At 37.5% G+C, this 15,601-nt stretch overlaps 2 protein-coding genes across 8 annotated transcripts; one reads left to right on the forward strand and one right to left on the reverse strand.

Moving 5' to 3' along the window:
* The first annotated feature begins 6,935 nt into the window (after positions 1-6,935).
* LOC104749624 (protein RRP6-like 3) lies at positions 6,936-11,539 on the forward strand. 6 transcript variants are annotated; one of them, XM_087490671.1, is made up of 13 exons: positions 6,936-7,431; positions 7,525-7,769; positions 7,857-7,955; positions 8,090-8,173; positions 8,407-8,493; positions 8,612-8,732; positions 8,873-9,060; positions 9,139-9,177; positions 9,263-9,777; positions 9,862-10,366; positions 10,451-10,622; positions 10,748-11,081; positions 11,297-11,539. In XM_087490671.1, exons 1-13 carry the CDS (start codon positions 7,191-7,193, stop codon positions 11,358-11,360), a joined length of 2,694 nt encoding a protein of 897 aa, XP_087346797.1. In that variant the 5' UTR covers positions 6,936-7,190; the 3' UTR covers positions 11,361-11,539. The 6 variants fall into 6 exon arrangements, with proteins under 6 accessions (XP_087346797.1, XP_087346798.1, XP_087346800.1 ...); XM_087490672.1 differs by having other exon boundaries at positions 6,956-7,431; positions 8,876-9,060; XM_087490674.1 differs by having other exon boundaries at positions 6,964-7,431; positions 8,876-9,060; positions 11,274-11,539.
* A 19-nt stretch (positions 11,540-11,558) lies between these two features.
* Positions 11,559-15,309, reverse strand: LOC104749623 (NEDD8-activating enzyme E1 regulatory subunit AXL). 2 transcript variants are annotated; one of them, XM_010471287.2, is made up of 14 exons: positions 15,049-15,309; positions 14,732-14,904; positions 14,480-14,643; positions 14,256-14,366; positions 14,080-14,159; positions 13,787-13,937; positions 13,626-13,719; positions 13,275-13,363; positions 13,024-13,097; positions 12,766-12,928; positions 12,581-12,666; positions 12,319-12,405; positions 12,052-12,232; positions 11,559-11,941 (listed from the first exon to the last, which is right to left on the reverse strand). In XM_010471287.2, the coding sequence occupies exons 1-14, from the start codon at positions 15,117-15,119 to the stop codon at positions 11,858-11,860; spliced, it is 1,608 nt and encodes a 535-aa protein (XP_010469589.2). In that variant the 5' UTR covers positions 15,120-15,309; the 3' UTR covers positions 11,559-11,857. The 2 variants fall into 2 exon arrangements, 1 of the variants encoding a protein (XP_010469589.2); XR_015584030.1 differs by lacking the exon at positions 13,626-13,719 and having other exon boundaries at positions 15,049-15,250.
* Positions 15,310-15,601: the final 292 nt, after the last annotated feature.

The following is a 15,601-nucleotide window of genomic DNA, read 5'->3' on the forward strand; positions in this document are numbered from 1 at the left end:
TAACCCTACCCCCCCCCCCCCCCTCTCACCCTTCCTTGCCTCAAGATCCTAAAAACCAAAATAATCAATCACCTTTGGCTTCTTCACCCCTCAAAACTCTATCCCAAAAGCCACTACCCCATATCCCACCTCCATCTAATACTGGATCTTCAGTCCTTACCCAGTCTATTACCCCCTCTGGGCCTTATATTCTCAACCTCCCTGCAGCTATCACTCCCTCGGGTCTCCCGTATCCCTACCCCCAAACCCCAGAAAAATCTCTAACTCCATCTTTAAAACGTTCACGTTCCCACCCATCTCTTCATTCACCTCCTCTTTTTGTTAACACAAATCAGCCCTCACTCCCCTCACCTATCGCTCCAAGTGTCACTAGCGGATCTGTTTGCTCTCCTTCTTTAGAGGGAGAACCCCTTTCTCATTAATAATGGATACAAGACACTTTTTTGGAATATCCGAGGTTTAAATAATCCGGATAAGCATCAGCCCCTAAGTAATTGGCTTAATAGCAACAAGCCGCTTTTTGGTGCACTTTTGGAAACACATGTCAAAGATCTTACTCTGAACCAGATAATAGCTCGAGCATGCCCGGGATAGAAGTTTACCTCTAATCATTTGTCTGATGATGATGGAAGAATCATTGTAATCTGGAAGGATCCTGCTACTGTCACAGTAATGCACCAGTCAAAGCAATCCCTCACCTGTGAAGTGAACATTGCAAACAAATTTCAGTTTGTTTTCACCACAGTTTATGCTTCAAATATAAAAGAAGAGAGAACAGACCTTTGGGTTGAGCTCATGCAGATCCAGAGTTCATTCGCCCTCCACACTTCTCCATGGCTAGTTGGTGGTGATTTCAACCAAATTATCCACTTTGAAGAGCACTCCTCCCCTGGCATAAACTACTTAACACCTCAAATGACGGAACTGAGTAACTGTCTCTCCCAGTTGTAGCTCTTTGATTTAAGGTTTCAAGGCCCTTTTTTTACCTAGACAAATAACCAGCCTGCTTCTCCGGTTGCCAAAAAGCTAGATCGAGTATTGGTAAACAACCACTGGCTAACCCTTTTCCCCAATGGCACCGCTACCTTCCTTCCCCCTTTGCCCTCTGACCACACTCCTAGCCTTGTTGACCTTGCATATCAACTCCCAAAAGCTGGAACTCGGCCTTTTAAATTCTTTAACTACCTCACTAAACACCATAACTTTCACCATCTTGTTGAGGAAGCTTGGACTCAAGCCGGAAGCTTTGCTTCAACTTTATCCGATCTCTGTTGGAAGCAAAAGACCATTAAGAGTGACTTGAAACAAATAAATAGAGAGAATTTTTCACAAATACAAGAGAGAGTGAGTGAAACTAACCGTTTGTTAATGGATCTACAGGTACAGGCTCTGCAAAGACCCTCCCCATCTACTTTTCAGCAAGAACGAGACCTGCACACCAAATGGAACTTTTTGAGAGTGATAGAAGAGAGCTATTTCAGACAAAAATCTCGGGTAAACTGGTTAAGAGAAGGTGATTTGAATACCTCATACTTTCATAAGATGTGTCAGTCTAGAGCTCATTACAACACCATCAGATCCTTCTTGATGGACTCTGGTGAGTTACTTCTAGATCCTGAGGAAATGAGCAATCATGCAATTGCTCATTTCAAGTCCATCCTTGGGCCAGAAAACCTTCCTCGCAGTTCTATCCGGTCTTCTCTTGATTGGTTTCAGGCTTTAAATCCTTTTCGGACCTCCAGTCAACACTCGCAACTTATGCTTGCGATTCCATCCTCCTCTGACATCATTAATGTAATGCATAAGTTGAATGCTAATAAGGCGCCAGGACCAGACGGTTACACGTCAGGCTTTTATAAGGCGGCATGGAGCATACTTGGACCAGAAGTTATCACATCGATTATCCAGTTTTTTCACACTGCCTTTCTTCCCTCCTCCACTAATGCCACTATCTTGGCCTTAATCCCAAAGAAACCAGGTGCTTCATCAATAAAGGACTACCGGCCTATATCTTGTCTAAATACTCTCTACAAAGTGGTCTCCAAGCTTCTTGTTGCAAAGATTAAGCCGATCCTTCCTTCGCTAATCCTTCCAAATCAAACGGCCTTTGTCAAGGATCGCCTTCTTCTGGAGAATACGGTCCTCGCTGCTGAAATAGTCAATAGATACCATAAATCTCAAGGACCAAAAAGGATAGTCATTAAGGTAGATATTGCAAAAGCATTTGACACACTCTCCTGGGATTTTCTTTTCACCTGCTTGCAGGCCCTTGAGATCCCGAACCAATACCTCTGATGGCTTCAGGCTTGCATCTGTACAACAAACTTCACAGTTGGTTACAATGGCACAGTTCAAGGTTATTTCAAGGGAAGAAGAGGATTAAGGTAGGGAGACCCCCTATCGCCATACCTGTTTGTCATAGCCATGAACAACCTCTCCCTAATGTTGAACAAAGCTGCGAAGGAGGGGAAGTTTGGTTACCATCATCACTGTGACATAGCTAAACTCACCCATCTTTGCTTCGCTGATGATCTCCTCATCTTTGTTGATGGCTCGGTTGTGTCGGTTCAAAATGTTTTGGAGGTTCTCAAAGAATTTGAAGAGAAATCGGGACTTGCCATCAGCCTTCAAAAGTCCTCCTTATATAGTGGTGGTCTAATAGAGGAAGAAATTACCTCAATTACTTCTGCAACGGGTCTTCCCCATGGCACTCTACCTGTCCGTTACCTCGGTGTTCCCCTCTGCACGAAAAAGCTAACTCTTCAGAACTGTGAGCCATTACTGCAACAAGTAAAAAGAAAAATTAACAATTGGTGTACAAAATCCTTATCTTTTGCAGGTCGCCTAGTGCTAATAAACACGGTGATAGCAGGGATCTCTAACTTTTGGTGCTCAACTTTCATGCTCCCTAAAGCTTGCATCCGTAAGATTAACTCTATGTGTAGTGCCTTCTTGTGGAAAGGTCATCTGGAGGGTCATCATAATGCAAGGGTTTCGTGGGACACACTAACCAAAACGAAGGAACAAGGAGGATTGGGAATAAGAGATTTGGCTACCTGGAATATGGCTTGTGTCCTGAAACTCATTTGGCTACTCTTCTTTCGTTTAGGATCAGTTTGGGTGGCCTGGTATAGATTGCATTTTTTGCGTGGATCGCTGAGCAGCTTCTAGACAATGAAAAAGAGACCAAACTACTCTTGGTTAGCAAACGAGCTTCTCAAAGTTAAAGATTTAGCCTACAACTGGATCAAGTTAAGAGTAGGGAATGGTACTACCTGTAGGTTTTGGTCTGACAACTGGTCGCCTTTTGGAAACCTCTCAAACTTCTTATCTCCTGCTAGACTCGGCATCCATGCTCAAGCTACTCTCGATCAAGTCTATAACCATGGTAATTGGAGTCTTCCAAATCCCTGATCTGAAAACCAAGTGTCTCTACAAGCTTATTTAACTACTCTACACTTGTCCGAAGAAGAAGATCACTATGAATGGCAAATGGAGGGTAAGATATATCAAAAATACTCAACACGCGGGATTTACAATTGCATCTACACCCAACACGCCTTGTTTCTTGGTGGCGAGCAGTCTGGAGCAAAGGAGGGATTCCTAGACACAGCTTCTTAACTTGGTTGATAACCCTGAACCGTTGCCCAACTAGAGATCGGATCCTTCACTGGGGAATCCAAACAGACTCTCGTTGTCTACTTTGTAACTCCTGCTGCGAAAGTCGTGACCACTTATTTTTCGATTGTGACTACTCTTGGTCAGTTTGGATCCGCATAGCCACTAGATGTACACTTCAACCATGCAGGAATTGGGGGATGCAACCTTAAATCAAATGAGCAATCTGCGCGGATCGAAGGAGTACAAACGTTTATGCTTGCTGGCATGGCAGTGCTCTCTGTATACTCTCTCGGCTGAGCGAAACGCTCGACTTCATCGACAAATCTCCAGATCGGTTGACTCTTCACTCAAACTCATCGACTCCACCATCAGGAATCGGATCGACTCCTTTAGGGCAATGAATCCGACCGTCTCTTCTCTCATGCTTCAAATATGGTTCTCTACACTATGATTCTCATTTCTCTTTTGCTTCAAATGGGGTGATGATCTCTTCTCTCTTGCTCCAACTATGGTGATTCTCAAGATCGATTACTATTCCATCGCCTATGCATGGTTTAACCTAGGCTGCCTAGATTCACTTTAAAATCTTTTACAATGTGTTTCCTTTGTTGTTGGGCTTCGGGCCCTTAAAAACAAACTAAAGCCGGACTGGGCTTTTGTAGATTTTTCATCTTTTTATGCAATTAATAGAAAGCCCTTTTTCAAAAAAAAAATGTTCTTCTTCTCATACTTATCTCCAAGGTTTTACTAAACTCTTATGCATATTCTTATGATTTTTTGGTTTCAAGGTCAACAGTTTATCATATATTTCAAGTCGTCAGGAACATATTCTTTGAAGCAAAATTCTATTTTATTATTGATTCATTCATAGAGTAGAGAAATATCTAGATTTCATAGAATTATTTACTTAATTTTATAAATTTTATTTTTAAACATTATTATCTGACACGTATTCTCTATTTTAAATATTATAGGTAACAAGGATTGTGAATGTGCCACGAAATCAAGAGATTTAATCATAGAGAATGTCATAAAAAAAAATATATGAGCTGGGACTTTTCACTTCTTCTTATGTTATTTGTTAATTAAAAGAGTGTTTATATGTTCTTATCATGTTTCATGCATGTCTTAATAACTATTTTGTGTTGGCGACTTAATTTTGCAGTTTCTGAACTGGGACAAACATGCTGAAGAAAAATTATATTTTTAATAGTGTAAAATTGTATTTACAATTAAATTGTATCAAATAAAAAAATAATGACCAATATTTATTTTTCTTTAATCAATCGAGTTAATATTTTGGATATTTTATTAATATTATTTTAAATCTCTTTTTTGGTAAAACCTAAGAGAACAGGAAATAAATCACTTAGTATTTATGTCAATATCCTATACCCATAGTGAACTAATTAATAATACATGTAATGTTTTGTAAATTTTTATCCATAAAGTAAAAGATAAATATTAAATAATGTCGAATTAGGAAATAACTTTACAATAAAAGTATAAAACCATCCATACCATAATTATGGTAAATATAATTGGTTACTTGCCTTCTATAAAAGGTGGAGCGAGTAACCAAAAAAACTTATTTCATCATTAAATTTTATATATTTGACAAGAAATCTGTGATATCAAAATTAAGAAAAAGGTAAGTAACCAATTCTATTAATAACACTAAATAAAATCTTTAATACTAACACTCCATATTAATTCTAATCGGTTTCATATATGAGTATATTCCATAATAAGATCTAAATAGTTAGTGTATACTACAAAACTTGCGTTCAATATAGATTCAAATAACTTTAAATTGAGCATATTCCAATAAAAAAGTGGCTAAACTTTAGGATTTCCAATTTTCGATAAACCTTCTAAAATTAATAACAACAAAAAGTTCATATTTCTTTAATAGAAAACATGTTTTTCAATTTATCCAGCATATAAATGTTTAAAATAAAAAATAAATCACATAAAGGTATGTTATAACAAAAATAAACAAAGAAATGTAATCCAATAAAGATGAACCAAAATAACAAAATTAATAAATAAACTAATTTTGCAATATTCTACTATTTCAGATGTATATAAATATACAATAATCTATAACTTATATTTATGTTTGCTACATACAAGATTTTGAGATTTTTTTGTTTTGTCCTATCCCGTTTTCTATCAGAAATACAAAATTTATTCTATACTTGGAATGTCCCATGTTGTGAATTTATTCTCTTATGATATGGGTATTTGGAAATGAGAATAGTACAAAATGGAAAAGGACAGGACGGAACGGAACAACATTATGGCCTCTCCTAAATATTTGTATTTGTCTTAAACGGGGTTTAGTCGTTTTTATCGATTTTATATCAAATTATACCATTTTACGAGATTAATAAAATTTAACCAACGACTAATCTAGTTCAGTTTGATAGTGGTCCGACTGTTGGATCATTCTGAGTTATAAAATATCGTTGAAATCATTATTATTTAAAATTTTCAAACAATAATATTTTAGATTGAAACCAAAAGAAAAATCAAACTAAATACTCAACTGATATGAGTTCGAATTTACATATTATATTAAATATATTTATATAAATATTATCTCACATGTAAGTGCGGGACTACATTCGTCATGCGATAGGAATTTGAGACCATGTATAATACATAACAAATATTATGTTCCTTCTCAAAATATTTATATTTGTTTCAAACGAGTTTTAGTCGTTTCAGACCAGATTTAATCTTTGTGAACATGTTTATATTTGGTTTTATAGTTCATGTGTTTAATGAATATCTCACGGACCATTAATGAGGTTAAGGTTTTATTTTGGTATGATCCCTAGGTCATTCCGAAATTTAAATTACTGATGAAACTATCATTATTTCATAAATTTAAACCAAAAAATTTGTATAAAAAAAATATTTACAAACATAACCCCGCATGTACATACCGATCCGAACCTAGTTAGCAATAAAAAAATAGCAAGTGCATGCCCCAAACTTGCCATAACCCCTCACACTCACCTCTCACTCTCAATGGCCCCAACTCACCCCTAAAATGTATGTATCTAACTTTATGCCTTCTTTGTCAATTACATTTTTTGTTTCTTTGTTTTGTCGTATATACATCTTTCCATATCTGACTTAACATGGTTGATATTTTTAAATCATTTAAATCTCTTAATGGAAACACCATTTTTGGATTTGGGACTACACATATTTTTTTAATTACGTTTATGGTTGATATTATAGGTGGAATATACGTCATGTACACACATTATGTCAAGTATTCATATATATATATATATATCACACACCATACAAAATATACAATTCTTTGCTACTACAATAATTCTTTTTGGGCCAAGGAAGCCTAATTTATGGACACACACTTATTAATGGGCCTGTTTTCTATAATCAAAACACGTGTCAGGATCTTAACGGCCTTTTAAAAAGACACGTGTTAAGATCTTCAGTGGTCTTTGCCGCCCATTGTCCGCCGATGAGAAGACGGAGGAGGTGCCGCAGATTTGCTCAGGGAACAGAACACTAAACGAAAGCAAAACATGGAGGTCAAAGAAAAGGCCAAAATCGTAGTTACAGTAGCCTCTCTTGTTGCGGTGACAGTCCTGTTCGTGACGGAGTATCGCCGGCGCCGTAGTCACCGGAGGAAGCAAATATTTCCTCTAAGCTCTTGTTATCTGCATTCCGAGATGAGACCACAGTTCGGATTCAAACGCGTGCTTGCGGATAACTCTTACTCTGAGTTCAAGCACTTGAAGCTCGATGATGCGTCTTCCTCTTCAGGTTGGTTCAATATCTCAAGTTTTGAATTTTTCAAGTTCATTGTATATGATTGTGTATTTTGATAGTTATATAAATTGAAATCAATCAATGCAGAGAAAGCTTCGAACTGTCATCATCCGTATGAATCTGAGATAACTGTTTTGTTAGAGAACACTCAGATTGAATTTGGATTTTTGAGGGGAGAGTGTTCATTGGAAATGAGTGATTCATATGTGTGGGTTGAGACGGAGTCACAGTTAAAGGAACTAGCTGAAGTATTGGCAAAAGAAAAGGTTTTTGCAGTTGATACTGAGCAGCATAGTTGGAGGTCGTTTCTTGGTTTCACTTCTCTAATTCAGGTAAACTATATTAGAACCGTTGTTGGGATTACTTAGTTTTACCCTTGAAGTTGTGATTTTTTTCATTTTTACCTCTGAAACTTGTAGATTTCTACACACGAGGAAGACTTCTTGGTGGACACGATTGCATTACATGATGCAATGAGTATTCTTCGTCCTGTTTTCTCTGATCCTAATATTTGCAAGGTAAATTATTCGAATGAAGATGGTTCAATGTCAGAATCTTGTGGAATAAATCTTGTGAAGCACTTGTATGTTTCTGACAAGGTACGTTAGTCTGCCAATGCATTTTCGAACATTAATCTCTGATTGTGTATTAGGTGTTTCACGGGGCTGACAACGATGTTCTCTGGCTTCAAAGAGACTTCCATATATATGTTGTGAATATGTTTGATACTGCCAAGGTATACATTCTATATTCTTCTTTTAAGTTTTAAGATTTGAAATAAGTGAAAGTCATTTGGAATAAGTGAGTATAGAAGAATATGTGTCTTCTGTTAACTCAGCCAGTTTAGAGAATTCTGTTCTTTCTTTTGTTATATGCATATACATATGTGTTTGTTTATATAGTAAAATTAGACATGATGTTGTTGTTGCTGTATTACTAAACTGCTTTTACTAAAATGCAAACAATCAGGCATGTGAGGTGTTGTCGAAGCCTCAAAGGTCACTGGCATATTTACTCGAGGCAGTATGTGGAGTGGCTACTAACAAATTGCTGCAGGTGAGTCTTTTAACACTTCGTACTCGCTAGTCTTCTGGCCATGTCTTATTCTTCTCTATGCTAAGCTTGCCTCATAACATGTCTCACGTGATTTCTTTCTTTAACGTTTTCACTAAAGCGTGAAGATTGGAGACAACGTCCTTTGTCCAAAGAGATGGTGGAATATGCCAGAACGGATGCACACTATCTCCTCTATATTGCAGATGCTTTGACTGCTGAACTTAAACAACTAGCCACTGGTACGCATCTTTGCTATGGATAAACATTTTTGTATATGATGGAAAAGTAAGGTTGTAAACTATAATTCAAGAAAACATGATTTTGAGGAGCGATATTGTTTGATTTTTGCAACAAAGTTCTAAAATATGAAATGTATCAGAAGATTCATCTAGCCCCGATGACAAATTCCATTTTCTTCTCGAGGCTAGTCGGCGGTCAAACATGACCTGTTTGCAATTGTACACGAAAGAAACTGAAGATTTTCCTGGGAGTGCTGCTGCTTCCTCGATAATTTATCGGCATTTAAACGGACACGGAGATACTTCTACCATCTCCTTGAACGCTGAAGTATGCCCATCCCTCATTCCATTATGTGTAACCAATTATTTTTGAAACATTTTGTTGATGTTCGTGTTTTAATTTCAGGAGCTTGTCAGGAAAATTTGTGCATGGAGGGACTTAATGGTGAGTTAATTTCCCTTTTGTTTTCTTAAACTGTCCAAGTTCAAATGTTGTAGCTGCAAGACATTTGCATTTTTTTCTTTTTCAGGCACGGATTCATGATGAAAGCACGCGATATGTGTTACCTGACCAAGCTGTAGTTGCTCTTGCTTGTAAGCAGCCAACTACAACTGAAGATATATATGGTACAATAGCTCATACTGATTTGGCTACTGAGTCTTCTCCGAGCTTGAATTCCTCAGTTCAGTCTCCATATCCGGTTATTTGTAGTCATTTGGATGACATATATCAAATGATTCTGAACAAGTTGGCTAAGCTGGATGATATCTTACCGTTAGTTCTTAAGAAATGCTTGGGCACAAATGGAACATGTCCAATTTCTGTCTTCAACTATTCCCTCTTGTTAAACTTCAAGACAAAGCTAAGTAGCCACTCCGCTCCCAAGCAAAATGGACATAAGAACTTCAAGCAGTTCACTCGTAAGGCATCACGAGAGCTTTTTGTCAAGAAATTTTCCTGCAAGGCTCCCGTTTATCACAATTGTCGAATATACGCAAATGATGGCCGGTTGCTATGCTATTGTGATAAAAGAAAACTTGAATGGTAGATGATGATCTATTGTTGTATCTACACTCCATCAATAATTTTTGATTCAAGAATCTCCTCTCTAATTTAGATATCTTACAGGTATCTGAATCGTGGACTTGCGAAGCTAGTCGAAGAAGATCCACCTGCGATAATGCTTTTGTTTGAGCCTAAAGGACGTCCAGAAGATGAGGGGAATGATTTTTATATTCAGACCAAGAGGAACATATGTGTTGGGTGTGGGGAAGGAAAACACTATCTGCGTTACCGGATAATACCTTCGTGCTATAGAGTTCATTTTCCAGAGCACCTAAAAAGTCACAGATCTCATGATATTGTTCTACTTTGTGTGGATTGTCATGAAGTTGCACATGCTGCTGCAGAGAGGTACAAGAAACAAATCGCTACAGAATTTGGAATTCCTCTTTTTGTTCGTAGAGTACTCGATTCAAAAGAAGCACAAGGGACATCTTCATTGACGGAGGATGAATCAATGGTTAACTCTGAGGATGCTGGTGTCTCTCCACTACATCTTAGATCAGCTGCAATGGCGCTCTTGCGACATGGGAACAGAATGCCATCAAGTCGTCGTGAGGAATTGTTGCAGGTGATGTGATCATCTAACTTTTTCAATAAATTGATTTTGACCAAGCATTCTATTGTTGATGGTTTCTTTGGATTGTGAATATAGATTGTCAAGATGTATTACGGTGGACGGGACATATCTGAAGATGATTTGGAAAGAGCTTTACTCATTGGGTTGAGCCCTCACGAGAGACGAAGACGCGAAAGAAAGCAAGGGGTCTCCCTGAAACATTCTGCAGAGGTTGCTCGTTTGGACAAACAAGAAAATGGTAAAAAAGGTAACCGTATGATAAATACTGGTCAAGTACATTGAAAATTGCATTGGTTAATAAACTGTAAATGTGTAATAGATAATGATTCTTTGTATCCACAAATACTGATGCAAACAACTTTGTATCTTTAGATGAAAACAATGATGGGGAGGGTCCAGCAGATTCTGAGAAAATTATGAATGTAGAAAGGAGCACAGTTGCTGATGATAGTGGTGATGGTGGTACAAGTGAAGGAGATGGAGCTACAGAGCTAAATGATGCTCAATGTAATGGAAATACGTTGCACCAACAGAACTCCAAACTGTCTTTGCTAGGACATGGACCGCATGGGAAACAAATTGTAGAGTATCTGTTAAGGGAATATGGAGAAGATGGTGTACGAGATTTCTGTCAAAGGTGGAGAAAAGTGTTTGTTGATGCTGTTCATCCTCGCCATTTACCTGGTGGTTGGAATGTTAGTCACAGGTAAACTTAATACTTAAAACCTGCATTTCTTTTTGATAAAATACTTCTACCATGATTAGTACGCTTAACTCGCTCCACGATCTGATAGTTGGATGTTTATCATATCTTGTTGACATAAGAGAAGTAAACAACTTTGGTCTTAGAGAAACAAAAGTACTGAAATGCGTTTGTCTGGACCTTGTTCTTTACAAGGGTTTGATTTTTGTTTTTGTCAGTGGCCGAAGAGACTTTGGCGAATTCAGCGTTTACAATCCCACAAAGAGACTCTCTACCGAGTAGCTTGCCAATGGAAACTCTATTTCTGTTTAGTCTCTGTTCTTTCGTCAATTTTGGTCCACTATCCAGGAAACGAGTCTGGATTGGCTTATTTTGTAATTCCTCAGCCGCATCAGTGATCTGTTGTATTCTTCTGTAGACCTGTGTACTATGTTTTAAGTCAAAAGTTTTTGGATTATTAATTTGCAGTCTAAGCCTCTATTTTGAAAAGATGACAGAACTTTGCTGTACCAAACAGTAATACAAAAAAGGCTCTTTGTCCATCAATTAACACGAGCTCTTCGGTTTGGAACCGCGGCTCAAACAATCAATATACAAGAAGAAATTCGAAATTGTTTCTATGAAGAAATGAGATCTAGTTAGTCAGGTGTCTGGCAGAATGAAAACTCCAACTGGTGAATCGTTCCTTGTTTCAAAAAAAGGGTTAAAGTTTTGATCTCAAAGTGAAGGATAAAAGATAGGTTGGAATTCTTCTGCAGCCACCACTGTCTAAGAATCTTCTATAATGTCAAAGACTGAGACTTGTGATCAATGCCATTGAATATGTAAGTTCCTGACATGGGAACAAACTGCTTCGTGATGAGCTGCAAACATAGGGAAACCATAAAAGAGGTAAATTTTTAGTTTCACAATGTAACACCTTTGATACTACTGCCAGTCACCAATTTGAGAGACACATGGATATGAAACGAACCTTGATCACTTCTTGAGATGTGATTCCTCCTATGAAAGCAGCAACTACATGAAGCTCTGCAGCACCAAATCTACACATCTCATTGGAAAGTTCTTCCTCAACCATATAGCCATCACAACCCATTTCTCTAAGAAGACTCAGGGCAATAGTTTTTAACTGGGCTACGTCATGGTCCATTAATCTGCTAGCAAAGAGACATGTTAATAGTCTAACAATGCCAGAATTGTTGGGGATTCTATCAACGTTCGCCAAAATGTGTTCTCTTACCCATCATCAAGCTGTCCAGGAAACTTCTGATAGGTCGCAGCAAATCTATCAACAGCTCTAAGAAGAATATAAAATCCAATTGCGCTTCTGCAAGAGGAGTAAACAGAAAGTGGTAAGAGCCTTAAGAGCTAACAACATATCTCCAAACTGCTGCAACTGTAATATTATTTTTCAGCTCTGCAAGTATACTCCAGCAATATTTTTGTTACCACAGTTTCTGTGGTAATATGAAAAATATCAATTTCGATGAAAGAATTTGCACCTGTATTCCTCATCAGCCAAACACTTATGCAGTGCCGCTACAGAAGGAGTTCTGAACTCGTCTTCTATCATACGGTATCTGCATACCTACAAAGCACATATCCGAATGCTTTTACTTTACTCAAAAACACGCAATAGGTTTTAACCATCAAATTGTAAGAAATTCCAGCATTCTCGGTTTCTCACCTTAAGTTTTCTTGCATTCTTGCAGAAGCTCTTGATAGTTGGCTTTGAGATGCTACTTGGATCCTGACCAACTTTAACTAGAATGTCTTTTACTCTCTGCTCCATGGAAAGAAAATCAGCTTCAGCTTTGGAATAGTAGATGTTCTGCAAATTGATGTAGTGCCTGCCAAAGAAACAATACAGCTAATATAGTAATCTGATAAAAGGTTATGTATAAATTTCATCCCTCCCTTGAAACGAAAGAACAGGAGAACTAACTCTGTGGAAGATGTCATATCAGGGATGGAGCCTTCAAGTGGTACCTCCCCACCACCTTCATTCGAAATAAACTCCTGCAAGTGATGCATATAATTAGTTGGATAAGCATTAATGTCGATGGGAAGCAGAAAAAAAAAGCTAACATGGATCGAAGACACAATCTGATATACTAAAATCCCTAACAAATGTTCTCAATTTCTTCCACGTTTGGAATAACAATATGAAAGTGTGAGGACTTTCAAGTCACGAACCTTGAGTGCTGCTACCATTAACCAAAAATCTGAGGAATTTGGACCAACTTCAGCACAACTATCATTAATAATGTCTTGAGTATCTTGGCCTGGACAAAAAAAAACAACAAGTTTAGGTCAATTTGAAACTAATAGTAATTGGCTCATGACATTTTTTACAGTAGTTACTAAGAAACCTGACTTCATATTACAGTGAACCTAATGTTAAAAATGGTCAGCAATCAACCATGACTCATGAGGATAGTTATCCATTTGGTCCAACCGATTGCAATATTTTACCATCTATAGTACAGAAAGGATAAGTTTAAAGGTCAAGGTTCAACCAATGCCAAAAAAATGATATATCCTTACTGATTCCTCTAGGAGCGAAAACTTTGAAAGCGGCTTCAGTGGCTTCTCTGTAGTTATCTTCATCCGGTGATAACATCTTGGACTTAACTAAAGCCTAAAGTTTCCAGGAATAAGAGAATAAATACAAGTAGAGTTTGCAGAGTAACAAAAAGTAAGGATACCTTAAATTCGTTTTTCTCTTCCCTAGTCGAGGGAAGGTTGCTGTTATGGGTTTGAGCCCATTCTTCAGCCACCTTGACAAGAATGACGATGTAAGGAATGTGCTTATGGGCAGCGGGTTCTGCTACATTTAGATCAATAGTCTCCACAAACCTGCAGATCATTGAATAAATTAAGATTTTATATTAACCGGTCGCAGGTTAGACAACATGTAAACCCATAAAAAAATAATTTGATCCTCAAGGTTAAAGGATGACAAGAAAAGATAACGAGTGAGAAGATTGAAGCAGAGTACCTCTTCAGTTCAGGCCACGGATTATTTAAGCGGAGATCATCGAGAAAATGATCAGGCTTTGACTCGATAGCAGTGTGCTCCTGATAGGAAAGAGAGGGCATGACTTAGCAGTTAACAGAACATACCATGACCAGTGGCAAAGAACTCAAGTCAAGACTCAACTACAATAATCTTACCTTTACACTGATGCGAACAAACCCAGTAAGGCCATAGGAGCGAGCAAAAACCAACATGACATTTGCTTCCCTGCAGATTCTATCTAGTTTCACCATTGAATCTTCCACTAGCTACAATCAACACATGGCAAATAAAATAATAAGGAAACGCTCTGTAATCCTAAAGAACTGATCATAGACGCAAATATAGCTAGTTGGGCAGTTGAAAGAAAAGAGAAGAGTACCTGAGTGGCGACAACGAGAGTGAACTGAGAGAAGAAAGATGGGTCTTTTAGTATCAATGTGTCAGGATTCTCCTCAATAAAGTTGGCTTTAACAGCATCGTTAAGCTCCTGAAGAAAGCCACAGACACACTTGGCCTTTGACTGACCAACGCTCTTCGCATCCACTGAACATAAAAACAAATCAACAATCTCAACAAAAACTGAACCAAGTTTGTAAATGCATTGCCCAAAAAAAGATGTAAAAGAAGATACCCATGAAATTGTTGCCAAGGTCGCCAATTTGAACTTTGGATCCGTCGACAACGGTGATACTTCCGATTCCACCAAGAACGAGATTCTTAAGAGCCTCAGAGCCAGTAGGGCCACAATTGAGCAAACAGATGCTCGCTGTTTCAAGAGACGTTTGACCTAATTCTCCCCAAATCCTGAGATTTCGTTTTTTTCCCCAACAGCATCAGAATTGAGTTTTTAAGGGGAAGGAAAGATGAAAAGAAACAGAGGAGAAGTAGAGAGAGAGAGAGAGAGAGAGAGAGAGTTTGGGGGCTTTGGGGGAAGGAGAAAGAGAATACCTGAGTTGACGATCGTACTTGGTTTTCTTGGGTTCTTCCACCATTGTTGGTTCTTGCTCGAGCCTTTTCATGGAGGGTTTTGTCAGTGGTTCGCGTCTCAAGTCTCAACTACAGAGGGAAGAGAGAGAAGAAAGAGGAAAGGCTTTGGCTTTTTTTTTTTTTTTTAATGAAAGAGAGAACCTTTGACAAGTAAAGTTACCTCATTTCTTTATTTATTTCCTTCCTTTTTATTTATTTATTAAACTTCACATGTTTAGAGTTAAAATTATAATTTTCTCAAATTTAGGCTTTATTATTGCAAAATACCTTACCAAACTAGAATCTGTTATTATAGATTCTAAATTATGATTTCTCTTTCAAATACTTAAGATTTTTAATTAATTAAAAAAATTTCAGATTTATATAAATACATAAAAAATTAGTTAATATTATTCATGGAATAAATAACATAGCTGGAAATAAATATATATGTAATTTATTTTATTAAATAATATTTAAATGAATCATGATAGAAAAATATTCAGCGTAACAACTTTTGAAGATTGAAAAAAAA

This window comes from Camelina sativa, chromosome 16, assembly GCF_030686135.1.
Source record: "Camelina sativa cultivar CO46 ecotype springtype chromosome 16, ASM3068613v1".
Classification (NCBI taxonomy): domain Eukaryota; kingdom Viridiplantae; phylum Streptophyta; class Magnoliopsida; order Brassicales; family Brassicaceae; genus Camelina; species Camelina sativa.

Excerpts from the sequence above, each read along its gene's own strand:
- LOC104749624 (XM_087490671.1), top strand. The coding sequence starts at position 7,191 with ATGGAGGTCAAAGAAAAGGCCAAAATCGTAGTTACAGTAGCCTCTCTT. Across the intron at positions 7,956-8,089 it reads CTGATCCTAATATTTGCAAG|GTGTTTCACGGGGCTGACAA; the intron begins GTAAATTATTCG and ends ATTGTGTATTAG. Across the intron at positions 10,623-10,747 it reads ACAAGAAAATGGTAAAAAAG|ATGAAAACAATGATGGGGAG; the intron begins GTAACCGTATGA and ends TTGTATCTTTAG.
- LOC104749623 (XM_010471287.2), bottom strand. The coding sequence starts at position 15,119 with ATGAAAAGGCTCGAGCAAGAACCAACAATGGTGGAAGAACCCAAGAAA. Across the intron at positions 13,938-14,079 it reads CCGTGGCCTGAACTGAAGAG|GTTTGTGGAGACTATTGATC; the intron begins GTACTCTGCTTC and ends AATGATCTGCAG. Across the intron at positions 12,233-12,318 it reads CCTGGACAGCTTGATGATGG|ATTAATGGACCATGACGTAG; the intron begins GTAAGAGAACAC and ends CTTTGCTAGCAG.